Source organism: Nuphar pumila, chromosome 3 (assembly GCF_984573655.1).
Source record: "Nuphar pumila chromosome 3, dmNupPumi1.hap1.1, whole genome shotgun sequence".
Taxonomy (NCBI): domain Eukaryota; kingdom Viridiplantae; phylum Streptophyta; class Magnoliopsida; order Nymphaeales; family Nymphaeaceae; genus Nuphar; species Nuphar pumila.
In genome coordinates, this window is record NC_143251.1 from 19177497 (window position 1) to 19198953 (window position 21457).

Sequence of the window (21457 nt, forward strand, 5' to 3'; positions counted from 1 at the left end):
CATCTCCAAAAGGCTTTTCTTATCATTTTCCTCATCTCTTGAATTAACTGCTTTTACTGATGATGACTAGAAAGGAAATCCCAATGATCGTATCTTAACTACTGGTCTTTGCATTTTTTTAGGTGAATCTCTCATTTCGTGGAGATGCAAGAAGCAGCAAAAAGTCTCACTATCATCCACTGAAGCTGAATATTGGGTCATGGCAATGACAACTATAGAAATCGTATGGCTTAGAAGTCTCCTTGGTGACATGGGCATCCTCATTTCCTCCACCAAGCTCTGTTGTGATAACAAAAATGTGATCTACATTGCAAGCAATTATACTTTCACGAGCGGACAAAGCATATCGAAATGGATTGTCATTATGTTCGAAACAAATATCTCAGAGGAACTATCACATTACCATATGTTACTTCAAAATATCAACTGGCTGAATTCTTCACCAAAGCGCTTCCAACTCCACGATTTATGTTTATTCTTAGCAAACTTTTGGTCTTCTCCCCGTAAAGTTTGAGGAGGGGTATTAAATTTTATATATATATATACATATTTCTTTTTTTTTACCCCAAAAACCCGATAGGGGTATTTTGGTAAATCCCCATGTAATCTTTTTCTTTTTGTATTTTTCCTTTTCTCTCTTTTTTTACCTTTTCTTTTTTTTTTTTTTTTTTGTTTTACATATTGTAAGACTACAAGGGGCCCCACTCATCTAGTCGTTGGGCCTCCAAACGACTAGATGGGAGCCCCCTTGTGGTCCCTCCTCTTTAGTTTCCTCCTCTATAAATAGAGGAGGCTTTCTCTTGTATTAGCAAGGGTTTTTCACCCTCTTCTTTCTTTCTTCAATAATATTCAACTTATGACTTTTAGTCATTTTTCCCTTATTGGGTTTTGTATACACTTTTAGTGTTTGTGTTCTTGGCTCTTGGCATCACTCTTCAAGAGTCGTTTGCTTTATTGGTGCTTCCGACCTTTTTCATTACATCCAGACCACACACAGATGCACATACGTACATATGCATGCATACTGATATAAATACATAGCACATACATGCAAATATACATGCTGATATAAATACATAGCACATAGATGCAAATATACATATATATATGCATGTATGTATATACACGCACATGCTCATGCGCAACATGCAAACAGACCCACACAAATGTGCATGCATGGACACAAATGCACACATGCATATGTGTGTGCACCACACACACACCATGAAGCCAGATTTTCCCTCTACCAATATGAATGCTTGTCTTGACCAGTAGATTTTTCCTTAAATATTCTGATATTTTTGGCAATATTTTGAAAATATCGTGATATATTGCTGATAATATCGGCTTCCTCTAGATCACTGATAATATTGTGATACTTTCAAAATATTGGTGATACCAGTGACAATGATATAGACACACACATACATATATACATATGAGAAAAGGGAGAGAGTTTTAATCACGATTAGGTAGTCCCAACCTCTTCTCCAGTTTTCATCAAGCTGATGCCATTATGGTTCTGTTAAGGATGAGCTCAAGCAGTTGTTTTAAGGGCAAAAATTGAACCAACCAACTACACATAAGACATCTTTAAAAATGATTGTGTTCCTATTAAACTTCAGCCATAGCACACGATCAAGCAAGTCACCCTTAAAAGAAAGATCATACCAGCCCCATCAAATTTCCAGTATCATATGGACAGCAGTCATGTATTAGTGTTCCTATACACTTAAATGTGTAATATCTCTCGCACAGGCTGTGTAACAGTGTGTAGTGTATTAATTGTGTGCATGTGTGCAAGGGCGTGCGTGTGTGTATGTTCCCTCTTGAGAGAAGAACAAGATTACAAGTGATCCCATCCATAAGGACCATAACAGTTTCCCACACACCATGGTGGTGCACTTATGGAAGCCCCATCTACAGTTGGTAGAATATTTCCTTCATCATTTTTCAGAATAACATATTAGGAGAACAAATCATAAGACAAACAGCACCAGAGAGAGAAAAGTTACTGGTATATAAGAGCAAATACACTTGAATGGAAATGCATACCAGTAAGTATCGCTTGGTCTACACGAAAATGATTACTTAGCATTTCAATCATCCTCATGTCTGCAGGAACCTTGCATCCCACTAAGATTTGTGTGCAATGAGAAATAATGGAAGAACTCAATCAGGGAAGGCAATAATAGCAGAATGAAATAACACAATTTCCTATCAGTGTGACAGGAACAATCTATTTAACTGTTGTGCATTGATTCAGGAAGTACCTCCAACTTCAACAATATCTCCAGGTACAAGGTCTGCTGCTGGTATTATTGAAAAGCAACCTGCAGGAGAAAATAAATGTTTAACACTGATAATGAAGAATTTGAAAGAATTGATCAAAGTCAGCACAGTAACGATGACAAGCATCCTTTCTTGCTATAGAGGAAATAAAACTCCGAGAAAATTGCAATATGGAAATAAAAGATATAAAATCAGAAGTATACCGTGAACCTTACACACCAAAAATATTACAGAAGTTATGCAAAAACTTTTAGCAGTTTATATAGCAAACTAAGAAAAATGAAGAACATGACTCCCAAATAATTTGATCATGTTAAGCCAGAGACACCTTAATAAATCACACATCTATCATGTAACAGTGTCCTTTGACAAATTCATTGGAAATAATAAACAAATGCATGCATCAATAAATCAAACCTTGAAATAAGTTTTTCTCAACTAAACAATACTGGATATCTCTTGCTCTGTGTAAATAAAAAAACAAATGGAACATCCAAGGTCTATCAAACTTTTGTCATAGCTTGCAGTCGTGGTACAAGAGAAAGACAAGCAGCAGAACTCCAGAAATGGATACCAGTACATGATACACGAGATTATGAACAAGAAATGGGGGTAAAACCAGTTCTTATTCTACTGTAAACCATACAAAACAAAAAGGACTATTCTTTCATGTACAATTCAGGGCATTGATTGGGAGAATCAGAGGACTGTGGGAAACCCACCCTTCGTGGGAGAACCTGATCCATGTGATCCTCCAGGAAGAGAGCATCAACCTATGCATAGAAAATGACAAAAGAAGGCAAATCTTGGTTGGAAGTAGCTCGTGGTAAAGATGAATTCCAGGAGACCAACATGCTACCAGTAGAAACATGAAACATCAATGTTCGTCCAAAGTTGTATGTTCCCCCAAAGCAATATGAAGAGATGGTGCAAACTCTAGTGCAGACTATGGTCGCAGGCTTTGCAGGTGATGAAGCATACAACAGAATGAAATTCCGCTACATATATGATCATTTGAGAGACCTTTGGCCTAACATCCCACAAATCAAGTTCATAGCCAGTAATCATGGTTGATTTCTTATCAAAGTGCAGAATGATGCAGATGTAGAATATATAATGATCCAGAGTACTTGGAAAGTGGCAAGCCAAACCTAATCATAAACCATAGAAAACCTGGCATGGAATGGGTTCTAAAAGAAACTAAAACTATAGTAGTTTGGATCAAATTGCAAAATCTGTCTGCAGAGCTTTGGGTTGAAGATTTCTTCATGGGAGTTTATAAAATTTGAACAGAAAATTGCTGGAAGTTGATCAATACAGTAAGTAGCATCAAGCAGCTCCTTATGCTCGTATATTTATACAGGTTCCTGACTAATTCACTACAGAAAATTGAAGTGCAGATTGAGGATGGGAGATGCTTACTCACATTATTGACTATGAATATATTATCTCATTCAATTCTCATTGTTGTTCCACCTGCCACCAAGATGGAAGGTGCATCACAAGGAAAATCCTTATTATAGATCAGCCTAGCAACCAGAACGGTGGATGGATAATAGAAACAGGTTAAAAGCAAATAATACACACATACATACATATATACGGAGAAAGAAGGAAAAAGTGTTGGTTTCTGAAAAATGGCTTCAATGGCTGATGATGGACTCCATGGATATCAGTTCAAATAAAATAAAAGAGAATCAGATGATAGAATGATGGCCAATCCACAGATAACTGTCAGATCTAGCCAGAAGGGCAGTTGCAACAAAAAGTTACCATAACATTGAAAATGGAGGCATAATAGAAAAGCATGGAGAGTTATACTATCATGACTCATTAGACTTGCATGGCATGCTAGAGGTAGATTATACTTCTACAAGGAAACAAAGGGCAACAAAGCAGGCAGGATATGGAAAATGAATCTCCAAATTGTCGGTCACATCTAGTGGTAACGTAAGTAGTGTCACCAACCCTACAGTATTCAACATAAAGGGTACCAAAAAAGCATCCAAATAACAAAAGGACATGACCCAAACTCAAAAATTCTTAATACATTTTGCAATTAGCTACTCAATGTCCTAATAGAACAGCTGGATTAAACAATTAGTATCAACTCCCAACAGCCACTCCGAGAGACATCTCAGAAAGGCTATCTGTTATAGTTGAGAGTAAGTATACACCTCATGCAAAAGAGTATCAACACCTCATGTGGAATGATATTAATGTGGAAAGTCTGCAACTAAAGAGAGGATGCTTAGAAAAATCTGGAGCCACAAGACTTTTCTGAGCCAATGAAGTGCTTGACATGGAATAACAATGAGACTCATGATACACATGTATCCATGTCACAACTTATAGAGATTCTCCAACCTCCGCTTAAAGGAGTATCATCTTCAAATGGAGCATCAACTGGAACCGCGGTTTTTTCTTTATTCGATCCCAGTAAAACATCTTGGCTTCTTGACTCTGGTGCTTCTTTTGATATGACCCACAATCACAATATTTTATCTGAATGTCATATCAACTCAAGCATATCAAATGTTTTTACGGCCGATGGTTCATCTCTTGAAATAAAAGGAATTGAAAATTTTGAAAATACTTTTCGAAATCCTAAAAGGTTTATTATTCCAAAAGTAAGATATATTCCAAAATTAAACTTAAATCCTCTGTTAGTTTTTCAAATATCTTACCATGGATGTAATGTCCCATTCTCTTCTAGTGGTTGTTGGGTGCAGGATCGTCAGTCAAGGAAGTTGATTGGGGAAAGTCATAGAAAATAAGGCCTATACTAAATGGATATTTTAGAAATGCCTAAGAAGACCTTTTGTTGCAATGTTCAGACAATTGACTTGGATTTATGACACAAACGACTTGGTCATCCTAATGTATCTAAAATTCAATATTTTTCAAATATGAAAAACTTTTGTAACTCTAAAAATTTTAAATGTAATGATTGTATCTGTCACGGGCATAGAATTTTTGCAAACCCGCAAAGCGCCAGACTGTCCAGTCTGGCCAGCCCAAAGGCCAAAGGCCGCGCACGAACACTTTTCCATGTGCTGAATCATTTTCATTGGCCCTGCACACTACCTCGTGTGCAACAACTGCCTAGTGAAAGCTAATCAAGCGCATCTTCAAATGTGAATTTCATCTAGTCCATGCCGCTTAGTGCATAACCGTCTCATACCGGCTATCACTTTCAAAAGGGGGCACAAACTTGCCTTAGCCCTACGTGTCATGGAGCATATTGCGACTCTATGCGCACGACATGGCAAAACCTCGCCACCAAAGGAACAAGACCTTGCGGCCCCCAGTCCGAAGACCAGTTGATGATTGAACATCATAGCGAAGAGCACCACCCAAACTCATTCGCCCGCGCCTAAGCATTCACTCGCCTAGCTCCGAGTCACCATACTCGTTTGGAACCACCTAAGGTGATCCCTGAGGAATTAGCCCTAACCCACATGCACACCTGTGCGTCCAACCGTTACGCGTGGGAAACTCTTGCAAGCCGAGAAGTCTTTAACCAAATCTTCAAAGGCAACATCCTCTGATCCGTTGGCACTGCTTAATCAAACAAGGCTCTACATTTGAGCTGCCACACAGTGATGCACTAATGCCGATATCATTGCTTATTGTGTGTAGCGCTATCATCGTGTGTCACCGATCAAGCCAATGCATACTGCGTGCTCCTACACTCTATGCATTTTCCACTCACTAGAGCTCCGCACTGCACATGCCCCATTCTGAAGGCTCGGTCCAGGATAGTATCCTTGGTAAAATAAAAAAATTACCATTTCATGAAAGAACTTTTATTTCCTCTAGACTCCTTGAATTAATACATTCAGATGTCTGAGGCCGGCACTAGTTATATCAAAGGGTGGATATCCATACTATGTAATTTTTGTTTATTTCTCTAGGCATACTTGGATCTACTTTCTTAAGCATAAGTCTGAAGTCTTTGTACATATTCAAATATTCCACAACTTAGTCAAAAATAGGTTTAAAAATGACATTTTATTTTTTGCATTGATTCCGGGAGAGAATTCTTATCAAAAGGATTTAAAGATTATTTAAATTTGCATGGCATCACACATCAAAATATGAAATCCATCATCCCACTTATTTTTGCTACCCAAGGCTTCGATACATTTAGAAATCAAGAAATATCTACTAGAGGTACTTCCATCAAAGAACAATTAGTCGATCCCAATTTGTGAATTAGTATAGAGCATTCATTGGTTGAAATTGGGAGAAGGATCAATAGGGAATGATCAGGAAGACAGAAGAATTGGAAGCTATGTCACATGGGTGCGGGTGCGGCGCAATTTCAAAAATTTTGGACACGGGGACACGGCTATATATATATATAGATATATATAGATATATTAAAAATATATATTAAAATATATATATTAAAAATATATATATAAAATATCATTTTTTTGTTTTTTTTTTCCTAAAATGGACATTTTTGGACTCGAGCAACGTTGACCGAGTCCAAAACGAGGACGGACTCGGCCTTAATTCGTTGATTGAGTCTGACTCGTCGTTGACAGAGTCTGGGCCATGTTCTAAGCCGCACCCGTGTTGGGGGCGCGTCGACTCGGGTGCAGCGCCTCCCTAGCCGAGTCCGTGTGACTTAGATTGGAAGGAGAAAAGATTTTTTGGTTAGATGCATGGAATCGACTAAGTATGCAAATAATATGAGCCTCATTCTTTATTTGGTTCGGCTCAATCCTTTTATTTAGTAAAAAATTGGGCAGAGTTTAACTTCAATTGGTGGAATGAACGAAAATCAGAATAACTAAATTGCAAGACATTTGTTGCTTCGAATTTGAATTTGATCTCCTTCCATACCTCACAAGCAGCAGCCAGTTCAAGACTCCATTTGCTAGCTTCACTTCATAAGCATATTGAAAGAAGATGAAATCCACAATTGGATCTTCAAATGATACTCACAAAAGATCTCTTCACAAGAACCACGAAGGTTCATAAATGGCATACACTCACAAGAACCACTAAGGTTCATACAAAATACTCAAAAAGAGTATGAAAACAAAGAGAGAAGAGGAAATATGTTTCATTCAAGTGAGAGAAACCCACACAAAAAGAATGCTTTACAAGGGGAAAATGACCCCATATATATACTACACAAAAGAGAGCAAGAGAGGGAGTCGTTGGGCTCCCAACGGCTCTAAATAGAGTCATTGGGAGTCCAATGAGATGGCTAAAAAGGTCCAAAAAATGAAAAATAAGACTAATCCTAATTGGATTCTAACATAACCTAACTAAAATACATAACTAAACAAAAAGGAGACTACATATTTTAACACTCCCCCTCAAACTTACGGTTGAATAACCGAAAGTTTGTTTAAGAAAAAGTGAAATCGTAGAGCGGCGAGAGGTTTGGTAAAGAAATCTGACAATTGATATTTTGAGGAAACATAGGGAAGATCAATGGTGCCATGTAGAAATTTCTCTTGCACGTAGTGACAATCCATTTCAAGATGATTTGTGTGTTCGTGGAATGTCCGATTACTAGCAATAGAAATGGAACTTTTGTTGTCGCAGTATAGTCTTGATGCTCATGTGCTTTCAATACCCATGTCATGAAGCAGGCGTCGTAGCCAGACTACTTCCAAAGTGGTTGTAGTCATTGCCCTGTATTCGGCTTCAGTTGACGAGAGAGAAACCTTCTCTTGCTTCTTGCACCTTCATGAGATGAATGAGTCACCTAAGAACACACAAAAACCAGTAGTTGAGTGTCGATCATTGGGATCACCTCTCCAGTCCACATCAGTATAAGCAGTTAATTCTAAGAAGAAGCAGACCAAAAAAAAGTCCTCTACAATGAAAGTTTTAATATATCTAATAATGCGTAAAACAGCTCCCATATGAACAGCGGTAGAAACATGCTGAAATTGGCTTGTTGTGTGAGCCGCATGCGCAATGTCAGGTCTTGTAATAAAAAGATAAGACATTGTCCCGACAAGTTGTCTGTAAGGTGTTGGATTTTCAAGAGGTTCTCTATCATCGATCTTCATTTTGACATTTACAACTTCGGAAGTGTCAACCTGTCGTTCATCAGAGATACCAGACGTGTCAACAATATCTAGATCAAATTTAGATTGAGTTAGTAAATAGCCCTCAGGAGAATAAGCAACTTCTATTCCAAGAAATAATTTTAGGAAACCCAGATCACTCATTTCAAAGTGTGTTTTGAGAAATTTTTTAATGTTGTCAACCCCCTGTTTATCACTTCCAGTGATGATCATGTCATCTACATAGAGGAGAAGGACGATGATACTTGTATCAGAATTCTTAACAAACAAAGTTACGTCAGTAAGAAAAGATTGAAAATCAAAATCAAGCATAACTTGACTAAACATATGATACCAAGCCTTTGAGGCTTGCTTAAGCCCATACAAAGCCTTATTTAGACGAAGGGTTTTTCCTTCAGGAACAATAATGTCAGGTGGTGGGCCCATGTATACTTCTTCGGCTAAGCTTCCATTTAAAAATGTGTTTTTGACATCCATTTGGTATATATGATATTTCTTTACAGAGGCAAGGGCTATTAGGATCCTTACTGTAGTCATTCTAGCAACTTGGGCAAAAGTCTCTTCATAATCTATTTTATACTCTTAAGAATAGCCTTTGGCAACTAATCGAGCTTTAAACCGCTCAAGAGTGCCATCACTCTTGGTTTTTACTTAATATACTCATCGACATCATATAGGCTAGAATATCTTGAATGGTTCAAGTATTGGCTTTTTCTAAGGCTTTTAGTTCTGTTGTCATAGCTTTAGCCCATTCAAGTTGACTTTTTGCTTCAGCATAGTTGGAAGGCTCTTTATAGGAGTGAATCAAGGCAACGTAGGCTTGATGTTTTGGTGTAAACGACTCATATGACACAAATTTTCCCAAATTTTTTACAGTCAATATTTGTTCCTGTTCTTTGGTATATTTTTCTAAAGCGCATGGTTTCTCTAAATTTCTTCGCCTGGAATATTGAATACAACTTTGATCATTATTAACTGGTTTTGTACTTATCAGGTCATTTTGATCATCGTGACTTTCATTAATATCACCTTCATCAATCTTTGGGACTAAGTCCAACAAAGAAGAGTACTCATCTTATTCCTTAGGTTTTTCACTAAAGAAACTCTCTTTTTCTAGAAAAGACACATTTCTTGATATATATAATTTTTCAAATTCAAGGTCAAAACATCGATAGCCCTTTTGGTGATTTGTGTATCCTAAAAAGGCACGAAAAATTGCACGATGGGAGAATTTGTCATTTTTATTTGTAAAAACAAAACAGTTACACCCAAAAATGCTCAACCTAGAATAATATGGATTTTGTTCAAAAAGTTTTTCCACAGGAGAGATGTTTAGTATAGAAGATGGCATTCTCTTAATGAGATAAACGGTTGTTAAAGTGGCTTCACCCCAAAAGGTTTTCGGTACTTGATGTGTAATAAGTAAAGTTCTTGTTGATTCTGTAATGTGCCTATGTTTTTTTCGGCTAGGCCATTTTGTTGAGGAGTATAGGGATATGAATTTTTATGTATAATACCGTGTGTGTTCAAATAATCCTTAAATTCTTTTGATAAAAACTCTCCCCCTGAATTAGTGCAAAAAATGAAAATATCAATTTTAATTTGGTTTTTAACCATATTATGAAATATTTGAAAATGTGAAAAAACTTCGAATTATGTTTAAGAAAATAAATCCAAGTATGTCTTGTAAAGTCATCTATGAAGATTACATAATATATAAAACGTTATTTTGATATAGCAGGTGCAGGTCCCCATACGTCTGAATGTATTAACTCAAATAGTCGTGAAGAAACAAAAGTTTTTTCTTGAAAGGGTAATCTTTTCATTTTTCCAAGAATACATTTTTCACATGTAAAGGTTTCAAGGTTACAAAAATTTTCCATTTTTTGGAAAAAACTGGAGCTTGGATATACTAGGATGTCCAAGTTTCTTGTACCATAGATCTAAGTCAACCTTTTGAACATTATAACACAATGTCTTCTTGGGTATTTCTAAAAAATCCATATAGTATAAGCCTCCTTCTCTATGGCCTTCCCCAATCAGCTTCCCTGACTGGTGATCCTGCACTCGACATCCACGAGAAGAGAAGGAAACATTACATCCATGGTCAGACAATTCTGATACAAATAAAAGATTTAGATTGAGCTTAGGTATATATCTAACCTGTGGAAAAAAATGAGTTTAAAAAACTTTTTTCAAAATTTCCTACTCCCTTGATTTCAAGGGCAGTACCATCAGTAAAAACTCTATGTCACATGGGTGCGGGTGCGGGTGCGGGTGCGGGTGCGGGTGCGGGTGCGGGTGCGGGTGCGACACGGGTGCGGCGCAATTCCAAAAAATTTGGACACGGGGACTCGGCTATATATATATATATATATATATATATATATATATATATATATATATATATATATATATATATATATATATATATATATATATATTATAAATATATATATTTTAAATATTATAATTATATATATAACAATAAATTAGCATATAAAGATTGTAAATTTTAAAGCAAAAAAAAAGCAATTCTTAACAACACAAACTTACCAAAATATAACACATAAAGAAGCTTGTGAGTGTGATAAACAACAAAACTTATCATAAATCTGCCTCATCGTCTGAATTAGAAGGAAGAACAGGATCGAGGTAGTCCATGTTGAGAGTATGTAAATTATGTTCTCCCTCCAAGTCAAAATCTTCTGGATTTACATCCCAATTCTTGGATGGTCCACAACTGCATCAAAAAATCACTATATTAGTATCTAACTTAAAACTTTGAATACAAATATGAAATATTTAAATACAAACTTTGAATACAAAGAAAAAAAAGTACCTATACTCTTCTTTGGTGCGGTGAGAAATTAATCGTAGATTTGAGTGAACATATACCAAATCCTCTGCTCTTTTACTAGTGAGTTTGTTTCTTTTAATGTTGTGAATTTGAGCATATGTACTCCAATTTCTTTCACAACAAGATGATGTAGCAGGTTGGGATAACAACTTCATTGCAAGACGTTGCAGATTTGGTGTCTCTGATCCATATGTTGCCCACCAATTAAGGGGATCTTCCTCGTCCCTTGCCACAAGTGCTGCTAAAGAATCAAATCTTCCAGTAGAAAACTTGCCAAACTCATTATTTACAACCTTAAACATGTGAGGATCATTAAAAACTCTTCCCAAATATATCATTCTATTTCTTGATATCTCAGGATCTTCATTTGGAGAAACACGACCAACACCTGTTGTCAACCATTTTTTTGCATAGTATTTGGGATTGAGAGAGTGTGCCATGCAATGCAAAGGTGTATTGCTTTTATCCCATCTTCTCACTAAAACTGAATATACATGATTGTAAAATTCTGAATCATCAAGTTAAAAAGATTGGCCCATTTAGTGAGTAAGCAATGAAGTTTATCAGTGGTCGCCTTTGTATATCAGTCCACCCATCAGAAACAATCGACACTCCATGTCGTTTCCATGCGAATTTTTGGGTCTCTAGCAAGTCTTCAATTCTATTTTTTTCCTCTGCAGGAATGACTGTTCTTAGTTTTTCTGAACTAGGAGGCACATAACCACTCAAATTGCAATTAGCCAAAGATGTAATCATATCTTTCCAGTATGGACTTTTAGCTACATTAAAAGGAATTGAGCTTGAGTAAAAGAATCGACCAATCTTTTTAGCAATTTCTGCTCTTGCCATGTTTTTGAATGACGCTTGTATTGTTTTATTGCTTTCCATCTTTCTTTTCTTTAAAAGCTCTTCTTGTGTATCACTAGCAGTAGGAAAAGACAAATTAATCGAATCGTTTTTCATCTCTGCAATTTTCTTCTTTTCAGCTTCATCTTGTTCTTTTTTTAATTGCTTTAACATGCTTTGTCAACCCCAGAACATGCCCTAATTCCTTGACCACGAATATGCAAAAGATGTGCTTTCACACGCGTATAAGAACCTGTGAAAATAGTCTTACATAGATTACAATGAAACTGCACATTCCCACCACCACCACTACTAGCTTTTATCCCTTTTGTCACAAGCCTCCAAAGTAGTTGAGAAACATCTAATTCAGGGTTAGAACTTGAACCAAATGTATTGACACTACCGCTAGAACTCGCCATTATATCTGAAAAGTGAAAACTGAAAAGAAAATAATTAAATAAGTAAATAAAATAAAGTTAATAAAACAGGGAATATTGGAGGGGCCGAGCCCCTCTTCTGCGAGCAGAGGGTGCAGGGAGGGGGGCCGAGCCCCTCTTCTGCGTGCAAACGGTGCAGGGAGGGGGGCCGAGCCCCTCCTCTGCGAGCAGATGGTGCAGGGAGGGGCCGAGCCCCTCCCCTGCGAGCAGAGGGTGCAGGGAGGGTGGCCGAGCCCCTCCCCTGCGAGCAGAGGGTGCAGGGAGGGGGGGCGAGCCCCTCCTCTGCGAGCAGAGGGTGCAGGGAGGGGGGCCGAGCCCCTCCCCTGCGAGCAAAGGGTGCAGGGAGGGGGGCCAAGCCCCTCCTCTGCGAGCAGAGGGTGCAGGGAGGGGGGCCGAGCCCCTCCCCTGCGAGCAGAGGGTGCAGGGAGGGGCCGAACCCCTCCCCTGCGAGCAGAGGGTGCAGGGAGGGGCCGAGCCCCTCCCCTGCGAGCAGAGGGTGCAGGGAGGGGTCGAGCCCCTCCCCTGCGAGCCGAGGGTGCAGGGAGGGGGGCCGAGCCCCTCCCCTGCGTGCAAAGGGTGCAGGGAGGGGGGCTGAGCCCCTCTTCTGCGTGCAAAGGGTGCAGGGAGGGGGGCCGAGCCCCTCCTCTGCGAGCAGAGGGTGCAGGGAGGGGCCGAGCCCCTCCCCAGGGAGCAGAGGGTGCAGGGAGGGGGGCCGAGCCCCTCCTCTGCGAGCAGAGGGTGCAGGGAGGGAGGCTACGAGCATGGTCGACATACCTGACGGAGGGGGAACCGGTGAATGCCTGTCGCCGGAGTTCGGATCGCCGGCGTGGTTGCAGGAGAAAGTTGCAGGGGCTGAGGGGGAGAGGCAAAATCGAGAGGGTAAGCCCCTCTCCCTGTCGATAAACCCCTTTTAGGGTTCGGCTGCCAAAAAAATGGATCTGGGTCGGGTTTGGACCCGACCCGACCCGGATCCAAAACAAAATTTAAAACTCGAACTGGACAATTTTGGACTCGGTCAAAGTTGACCAAGTCCAAAATGTGGTCGGACTCGGCCCGGACTCGTTGACCGAGTCCGACTCGGAGTTGACCGAGTCCGGGCCGAGTCCAAAGCCGCACCCGAGTCCGTGCGTGTCGACGCGGGTGCGGCAACCCTTTACCCGAGTCCGTGTGACATAGGTAAAAACATTTGATCCATTTGAATTATAACATTCAAATAACATATCAACGTTTGTTGTCATATGAAATAAAGCACCTGAGTCAAGAAGCCAAAGAGATTTACCAAGATCAGAGATGCCTACGGAAGATGTGGCGGCTCCAGCAAATGAAGATGCTTCTTTGAGCAGAGGTTACAGTGCTTCTACCAATTAAGTCAAAGACATGCTTCTGATAGATTGTTCATTTGGTTCTTGAGATGGTTCAACAAAGGCGACCTTCTTTTCATGTGGTTTCTTCAATTTCGGACAATAGGTTTTTACATGTCTCGGTTCTCGACAATAGTAACAGATCACTTTTTTTTTTCAAATTCATTTCCATTTCTCTCATCATTTGTCCTCCCATAATTTGGAGGCTTATATGTACGAACATGATTTCCCGATCTAGATACAGCTAGGACAGAGTCATCGTCATTCTTGATGATTCTATTCTTGAGCTTATTCTCCTCCATGCTCAACTCCTCTATTGTGTCTTCAATTGAGGGAACCTTCCCTCGACGAAGAAGAATGGACTTGGTAGATTCAAACTCCGATCTTAGTCCATTGATAAATTGAAAGAAATGCTCCGCATTAATTTGATTTTGGCGGAGTTCAATGTCTTGTGGACAATGCCACTTAGGTTCAAGAAGAGCTATCTCTTCCCATAGTTCGGACAAGCTATTATAGTATTCTCTAATAGTTTTGCCCCCTCGAACCATATTCCGAACTTGGTTTTATAAATTACATACATGAGCAATATCTTTAAGAGAATACATTCTCTTTAGATAATCCCAAGCATCATTAGCATGTTCAAATTTTGTAAGACTCGAACATTTCTTGATGTCAACACTACTTATGAGCCAAGACATAATCTTGGCGTGTCACATTCTCCACTCTTTCCACTTTTTCTCATAAGTGGCAATGGCTTTGGTTTTTTCAACCTCCGTAAGAGGTATTTTCTTCGTTCCTTCAACTTTTGTGAGAATTAACTTAGGTTCCAAATCGGAACCATTCACTAATCCCCACAACCCCTTTTCCCCATATGAGGTGCTTTATAATTGAAGCCCATGTAACATAGTTTGTATCGTTAAGTTTAATGGGTTTAATGGTGATATTATCATTGTCATTCATTTTACAAGGTTTGAAACGGCAAAGAAAAAGGAGAAAAAGAGTAGAGGAATAAAGAAAAAAGAATGTACTCCACCACGGATAGTGAGTACGAGTGCTCCTCCAATCTTTTGCAAGAACACAACTTCAAAGAATGACACTTTTCTTTTCAACCTTCAAATGACAAGCTTCCCGATGTACCGATAAGAGTTGTTTGATCACAACCAAGCTCTGATACCATGGAAGAATATGAAATCCACAATCGGATCTTCAAATGATACTTACAAAAGATCTCTTCACAAGAACCACGAAGGTTCATAAATGGCATACACTCACAAGAACCACTAGGGTTCATACAAAATACTCAAAAAGAGTATGCAAACAAAGAGAAGAGAAAATATGTTTCATTCAAGTGAGAGAAACCCACACAAGAAGAATGCTTTACAAGGGGGAAATGACCCCATATATATACTACACAAAAGAGAGCAAGAGAGGGAGTCGTTAGGCTCCCAACGGCTCTAAATAGAGTCGTTGGGAGGCCAACGACTCCTTTTAAAATCTGTCACATGGGTGCGGGTGCGGCGCAATTTTAAAAATTTTGGACATGAGGACTCGGCTATATATATATATATATCCTGTGTGCATATATGTGGATATTGTCCTCTAAAGTTTGGCACCAACATGAGTGTTTTTATAAACTTTGCAAATTATACTTTTGCCCTTGCAGAAAGGGGGTCCGAGGACTCCCCCCGGCGTGGTCCGGGGGGGCGCCCCTTGCAGGGGGGTAGCGCCCCCCAGAAATTTTTTTTTTCTGGGGCTTATGTTTGAGACTCATGCTATATATATTTTAAAAAATATATATAAAAAGATCATTTTTTTTGTTTTTTACATTAAAAATAGACATTTTTGGACTCAGTCAATGTTGACCGAGTCCAAAACAAGGACGGACTTGGTCTCAACTCGTTGAGCGAGTCCGACTCGGCGTTGACCGAGTCCGACTCGGCGTTGACCGAGTCCGAGCCGTGTCTAAAGCCGCACCTGTGTCGGGGCATGTCGACTCGGGTGCGGTGCCTCCCTAGCCGAGTCCGTGTGACATAGTTTGAAATGTACTTTTTGACTTAGTAAAAAAGTAGCTAAAAGTTGAGATGGCTAAAAAGGTCCAAAAAATGAAAAATAAGACTAATCCTAATTGGATTCTTACCTAACCTAACTAAAATACATAACTAAACAAAAAGGAGATTACATATGAGATTACATATTTTAACACATATTACCTTCATGAGCAAGATCACGTCCCTCATTATGAGCTTGTACACACCATAGTTGGCAAACCCGACGAGTCAACTCGGGAATCGCCCGAGTCGACCCAGATCAGACCCCAACTGGGTTATCGATTCAGGACCGTCGATCCACGTGCTTATGTGTTTTTTTCATGCATTTGGTGGTTTTAATGCATAATGCCCATAAAAGAATACTTGTTACAAAGAATCATATGTTTTTAAATCATAAATATTAAAAATTATGTATGGTTGAACATTTATATAACTTTGTCATTGATGTCATGTGCTAAATTTAGTGATTATATAGTATGGATTTTGATTTTTTCCATATCTTAACACTAGAAAATGCAGTCCTAACTTGTCTGAGTTACCAAGTCAACCCACCGACTCACAAGTCAAGGGTTGAGCGATCCGAATCCAAGTCACGAGATTGCAAACTATGATACACGTTTCTAAAGCTGAGTGAGAGCTTAGCTTCCGTATGGCAATGTGCCCTTGGATTGTTGTTGTGTATTCATCTCATGTTGCAGCTGCTACTATTGTTTTCTTGATCTACCCTATTGGTAAAGGAAGCTTCTCTGATGAAAAATATGTGGGTAAATCAAGAAGATGAAGGGTCGTTCATCCGCTTGGCTAGTTGAACACGAGCTAGTTTATAGATCTTTGGGCTTTGATGAATTCCATATTCGAAGTTGTAATCTAATCTATTCATTAAAGAGTCTATTCGATAGATTTTTTATGTACACAGGTGCTATATTGGATTTGAATCAGATTTTGGATCAATCTACATTGACTGACTGCCTCCATTATGCTGTTTCTAGCAGATACCGCTATTTTTGCTCAACTGAGCAAACTACAATGTCAAAACAATATAGTTTAACAACACTAACATGGTCATAATCTAGATGTTCAAGACTGGAAGTGGTGATTCTATATTTGATGTAATATATAAAAGAAGCAAGCAAAAGTAGTCAATGGTACAACACAATCTTTCAAGATTGGATGTGAGTTCTTGAGCTCACAACACAAAGCATGCCCTAAACACTTGGTCAATGCTTGAAAACCAAGTGAAAATTTATAGTTGTCCCATCATTTTAGCCATGAAGAACTACTATAACTGTAAATTTTGGCATCATCCACAATTCATTTGTTAATATTTATGACAGCACAAGTAGCTAAAATCAAGCAAATTCTCAATGTACTATGCTTTAGAAATTAAAACAGCACAATTTGATATTTAAGGACATGGTAGGTTCCTAAATAATGCTATATCAATCATGTAATTGATCCATTTTAGCAGCATCAAGATACCCAAAATAAATTGAATTTATCCAATTTATCATTAAGCAAATGATATTTGGAAAAAAAAAAGGTTCTAGGCAATAAAGTACCATTTCGCAGCACAGTTGCAACATCAGCTTGGTATGCCCTTAACTCCTGCATTAGCCACATCACAGAAAAGGGGAAGAAATAACTAAGGTAACTAGATACATGAAGCCACGGTATTAATTGATATTAGAAGCCAAAGTGCTTAACATATAAACAGATGCAGCTCAAACTTTAAACTGATGAAAATAGTTGTAAGCCAAACACTTTGGAAGTAAACATCAAAAAATCACAAAATGAAACAAGGACATAAAATGTAATAAAATATTAAACAATAAATACCTATTATGCTTCAACCTATCCTCTTACTACTGCAAGTGGTCGAACTAGGTGGTTTTCTTATAAAGGCCTATAAGCTGATCTGGACAGATTTTTGTGCATCAAGAAAAGCCCAGGATGCAGGGTTCACTGCCCATATTTAACTCCTAATCATCCAATCAAGTAGGCTTAACCTGCTAATCCAGCTTTTAATAGCTACCAGGAAAGACCAGGATGTATTTTCAAGTTAACCTAATTAATGGAGTAGATGATAGTAGCCCTCTGTCATGATCAAAACCCTTCTATTTGCATTTCTATTTCCATCACACAAGTAGGCTATGAAGGTGATATCTTCCTTTTTCTGTTGTAACTGTTTTAATGCTTGTAATGGAGAAAGAACACATAACCCTTTGCATGTCCCTGCTACAAGAGGTTGCAAAGCATAATACACCATAAAAAAAATTACTGCAAGAGAGCAGTTCTCCATGTGAAAGAATGATGGCAAGTGCTTTGAGCACACTTGTTAAACTACTGAAATAAATACTAGGATTCCCAAAACAAAGCAGAAAATTAAAAACATAATGGAAATAAGAATGAAAATAAAAAAATAAAGCATGATTTTCTTTAAAGCATAAATGATATTGCATCATGCACATGTTTCTTTTGATGACACCATATTGTGGCTAATTTAGAGGGTTACATATGTTTGCTTTCACACGAACTGCCACTAAGATGTTAAGTTTCTTTTAATCCCACCTATTAGATGATATTAATATAGCCATGCTGGTCAGTTTGTTTGCACAAAATCATATTCATTTTTCTTATCAAAGTTATCTGAATGTTTAGAATTATTATTTGGAATCTTGGATAGCCAGGACATGTGTTTTTCCTATATTAAAGGATACATTGCTTGTTTTATTTACGTCGCATAAATTATTATAATTTTTAATCATAAGTTGTTAGCTTCTTGTTTATTTGTACATTATACTTGCCACTGCATAGACATATTTCCTGTTTGATACAGCTGATTGTAGATACCTCAATATTCTTAAGAGCACATAAATAAAATAATTAATGAATTATGTCGCACATTGTATGATAAAGTGCAGCTCTGAACCATACACTCTCGAGACCAGCATAAAGTTTAATACTAGTCCCAGTTTGAAGTTGAGTTACCACAGTTCAGTTCCACCAATGACAAAGCAGAAACCAACAAATAATGTGGTGCTTTTATGCAAATATAAACAACCTGTACATCAAGTGGGTTCAGGGCCCTGTATGGGAAACTCATCATTGATATTCAACTAACTAAAATTTTAATTGTTTAAAATTTTGTTTAGCATATTTCCTCCATAAGATAGAAGCTTCCCTCAATTAAACATATAACTCAAGTATGAACATAGCAAGTAGCATCAATCATGACAGATATATTAGCAACTGCAGACTATAATGAATACTTCTGAGAAAGTGGTAATTTTCCTGCCAACAGTTTTTTTTCCTGACAAATACATACTTCAAGAGCCTTTTCAGCATTTGTTTCAGTTATGACTCCCACAGCCGCATTTGCTGCCAAGATCATCAAGATTACCTGTTCAAAGAATTATTCAGAATCACACTAAGGCTCTCAAATAATCATGAGTCGGACAGCTTTTACAACATAAGGATACATGATGTTTACAAATTTTCAAAGAGAGGCATATGCAGAATATTTTCCATCCATAATCAACGTTCACGACACAATATTCTGGATAGTAGTACATAAGAATGAATCATAACCATGATTTAAAGGTTAACGAGGTAAAGCAAAAAAGCACATGCAAAAAGGAAGGCAATGTCTCGGTTCTTAGTTTTGTGGAAAACAGCTTGTTGCCAAAAGCTCATGCCTTTATAAATAAGGAGTTACTATTTTAATTTTCCCACATTAAAGTTTTAAAAGGCAAGTTCTTCAAGACAAGGCAGCACAGTAAAAGAACATTGTTTCCATGTGGAGCTCAAGACCTTTGTTGAGGCAGTCTCAAGCATAAGACATACCAATTACAGCTCAATAGTAACACTTTATTTTTTGTCTACTTAATCTTTCCAAGCATCAATCACCATCATGTAACTCTTTTACCCGCTTTCTGCTTTTCTAAGTGTTTGTTGAGTGATCACCCATTTTCAAACTTTAAATTACATAATTATAAATCATAAAGAAATGATTTTATTTAATTAAAAAATGTATCTTCAATCATACATGCTATTATTTGAAGAAGATATCTAAACTAAATTATATTTTTTTAGGTGTTAAATTCTGATGTGGAAACTGAGAATGGCCTACAGAAGTATGTAATAACTAAGAATGGTCTATAGAAGTAATATTTATAAATGCTACTCATTAGCTTTCTTTCTAATTGATTCTTATTTTTTGTGTTTCCATTCAGATAACCATAAATAGGGGTGCACACGAGCCAAGCCTGGCCTGTTCGAACTCGGCTCGCTTCAAAATGACTTTGTTCAAGCTTGGCTCGAGCCTGTAGCCGAGCTTGAACGGCACTGTCCAGGATCGGATCGGTTCTGAGCTCAAGCTGAGACGAGCTTAAATGGTATTCCAAAAAGTTGTATACGGTGAAGGGTTTTTGAAAAACTGGGATTCAATCCTCGACCTCCCCGAACGTTGCACAAATGACCGGCCATTATGCTAGATCATTTGTTTTGTTTACTATGGCCCAGAAAAATTTACAAATACTAAAAATCCCCTAGATTATCATACAGCGAAACAGCATAAGGTGCGGTATTCGAACTCAATGCCTTTTGAATAAGAGGCGAACGCCCTACCCATTAAGGTAACAATAACTTTTTTACTTTATTTTGCAAACATGTCATATATATACATTTACATGAGCTTAATCGAGCTTTTCGAGCCTAACCGAGTTCAGCAGCTTGATCAAGCTCTGCTCGTTTATGCACACCGAGCTAGACTTGTAATCGTTGTGCATCCCTAGCCATAAACCCTATGCACTAAGAGCAAATTGAGCACTTTTATTGTTGTTCTCTATATGGGCAAGGCTCAAAGGCTGATTGGTTTGTATCCCTCATATGAAGCCAACAGCTCAACTAGCAGATGTTCTCACTAAAGTCATTGCAAGAGCTATGCCTAATATGACGTGCAAGATGGGCATGGTTCATGTATTAGCCCCATCCTAAGTGGGGAAGTTTGTGAAGAACGCTGTTGCTTAAGTTGTTCTCAAGTTTTCCTCAACAATTATTAATTCCACAGCCGCTCAGGTCACCCAAGTAGCAGTGGGCCTAGGGAGAAGGTGCTGACCCCTTCATCCCAGGTTCGACTCTCACTGGGACGGACTTCATCATCAAAACAATTATCAATTCCATGCTAAAGATATCATTTCTATATATCACAACAGAGGAAAAGGGGAACCACTTGATTCTGCAACGATTCATGAGTGTATTTTGTAGCTCTTCAACCCAAAATATGTGGGGGAGATTGCAACAATAAATTTTTGCTCTGTATCCTGTGTCACCTAGAATGATTTTCTTCTGCAACATTCCCTGATTACAAGTTCATTGGTTATGCATTACAGACAAGGGCATCAGCATTGATGCAAAATTGCAAATGAATTGGCTCATATTCTAAATGAACCAAGATAAGGCTTCGGCCATCCAGTCGATCTTATATAATGGGCTCAAACAAGCTGAAAGTTAACCTAAATAGGTTAGGCCATCAAGCACGCCTAACAAGATG

At 38.3% G+C, this 21457-nt stretch overlaps 1 protein-coding gene across 1 annotated transcript in view; it reads right to left on the bottom strand.

The window, feature by feature from the left end:
* Window positions 1-21457, bottom strand: part of ECA3 (endoplasmic reticulum-type calcium-transporting ATPase 3) — a 203697-nt gene that overhangs the window by 178431 nt on the left and 3809 nt on the right. Inside the window, exons 6-9 of the mRNA XM_089998975.1 lie at window positions 19232-19306; window positions 17466-17511; window positions 2274-2333; window positions 2056-2136 (exon numbers count right to left, since the gene is read on the bottom strand). Of these exons, the coding sequence (XP_089855101.1) occupies window positions 2056-2136; window positions 2274-2333; window positions 17466-17511; window positions 19232-19306 (262 nt within the window). The remainder of the gene's footprint in view (window positions 1-2055; window positions 2137-2273; window positions 2334-17465; window positions 17512-19231; window positions 19307-21457) is intronic.